General features: G+C 51.5%; 2 protein-coding genes and 1 pseudogene across 2 annotated transcripts in view; 1 reads left to right on the top strand and 2 right to left on the bottom strand.

The window, feature by feature from the left end:
• Nucleotides 1-674, bottom strand: part of LOC105504623 — an 8,513-nt pseudogene extending 7,839 nt beyond the window's left edge.
• Nucleotides 1-1,603, top strand: part of DUS2 (dihydrouridine synthase 2) — a 79,947-nt gene that overhangs the window by 13,965 nt on the left and 64,379 nt on the right. The window lies entirely within an intron of this gene.
• LOC105504555 overlaps nucleotides 800-1,603 on the bottom strand; it is a 2,372-nt gene continuing 1,568 nt past the window's right edge. Inside the window, exon 2 of the mRNA XM_011932036.1 lies at nucleotides 800-1,129. Coding sequence (XP_011787426.1) covers nucleotides 825-1,129 — 305 coding nt within the window. The 3' untranslated portion in view covers nucleotides 800-824. The remainder of the gene's footprint in view (nucleotides 1,130-1,603) is intronic.

Here is a 1,603-nt window from a genome sequence, read left to right as displayed (position 1 = left end):
GAGTCTCACTCTGTCGCCCAGGCTGGAGTGCAGTGGCGTAATCTCGGCTCACTGCAACCTTCGCCTCCCAGGTTCAAGCGATTCTCCTGCCTCAGGTTCCTGAGTAGCTGGGATTACAAGCGCCCACCACCATGCTCCGTAATTTTTTTTTTTGAGACAGAGTCTCACTCTGTCGCCCAGGCTGGAGTGCAGTGGTGCTGTCTCGGCACAGGGGCCATAATGGGCAGGAAATAAAGGAACACATGAGCTTCAGGGGGCATGTTACTCAACTTCCTCCATATTGCTCTTGATGTAGGTGGCAGGTCTCCCTAGGTCTCTTTCTTCTACCTCCTGAGACGCCCAGCAGGAGCCTTTCTCCTGCTGTGACTAGCCATGGGTTGTTTCTTCCAGTTTCAGCAAGTCCTGGCCCTCCTGGTTTGTGCTGGTAGTTGATGGCAGTGACTCAAAGCAAAAGCCCATCTGGTAGACCAGGCCCCTGCTAGGCTATGCCACACCCTCTTTCTGCAGTTGACTCCTTGGCTAGCAGAGTACAGATTTTTCTTTCTTCTGCCCAAAAAGGGACTCTGGAGAGATGAATAGAGGAACATCAGGTTTTCTTCCAGGCCAGCTTCAGTGTTGGGATGTTCAAAGCAACCTCTCATTTTAAACCACAGTTTCTGAGGCTCCTTGCCCATGGGTAGTTAGCATGGAAGGGGCCTTCTGGATGAAGAAGGCTTGGGTAGAATGACTCAGGCTCTATCTGCAGTGGTGGGCAGGGGAGGTCACTGCAGAAGAGGCATTAGCTGTCTCAGACAGCTAAACATTTGTCCTTTCTCCCAAATGGCTCATCTAGCAAGCTTCTGTGGGGTCAGTCTCCTGCCACTAAACTCCAAGCGCTGAATTTTGGGGCTAGAGCAACCAAGGTCTTTATCTGACTCTGTTGTAGCTTGACGTCTCTTGGGAGCACGGCTGGGGGCCGGCTTCTCTGCTTCAGCCTTTGTTGAGGTGGCCAAAGGGGTATCCCCATAGGCCCGGTAGCCACCAACCAGGCAGTACGTCTCCCCATGCCAGCCTACCTGAGTTTCTCCACACCCTCGGTAGAGAACATGGTAGTGCCCAGGTGTGGGAGGAGAAGTGGCAGGCACTGCAGCTGGAAAGAAAACCAGAATTAGTCACTTTTACATTATACACTGTGCTGCCTCCCGTCTCTCATGTCTCTTCCTAGGAAGTCCTTTCATCTTCTTCGCATCCCAGACACAGCCTTGGCCTGTCACCTCTGTGTGTCCCCTAAGACAGGATGCTGGCTGTGAAAGCAGTTATGTGGAGCCTGTGGCAGCAGCAGGAGACCAGGAGATCCTCCTTATCCCTTCCAAAAAATACATTTCTTAAGGTCTGTCACATCTCAGGCTTTAATGGAAATTATTTTCAAGTTTTGTAAAAAATGACCTACTGTTGGCCAGGTGTGGTGGTTCATGCTTGTAATCCCAGCACTTTGAGAAGCTGAGGAGGGAGGATCACTTGAGTCCAGGAGCACCAGCCTGGCCAACATGGTGAAACCCCATCTCTACTAAACATACAAAAAATTAGTTAGGCGTGGTGGCGGGCACCTGTAGTCCCAGCTACT

This window comes from Colobus angolensis, unplaced genomic scaffold (assembly GCF_000951035.1).
Source record: "Colobus angolensis palliatus isolate OR3802 unplaced genomic scaffold, Cang.pa_1.0 Scaffold93, whole genome shotgun sequence".
Classification (NCBI taxonomy): Eukaryota; Metazoa; Chordata; class Mammalia; order Primates; family Cercopithecidae; genus Colobus; species Colobus angolensis.
The sequence above is the reverse complement of the archived record's forward strand: the minus strand, read 5'-3'. Positions and strand labels throughout refer to the sequence as shown.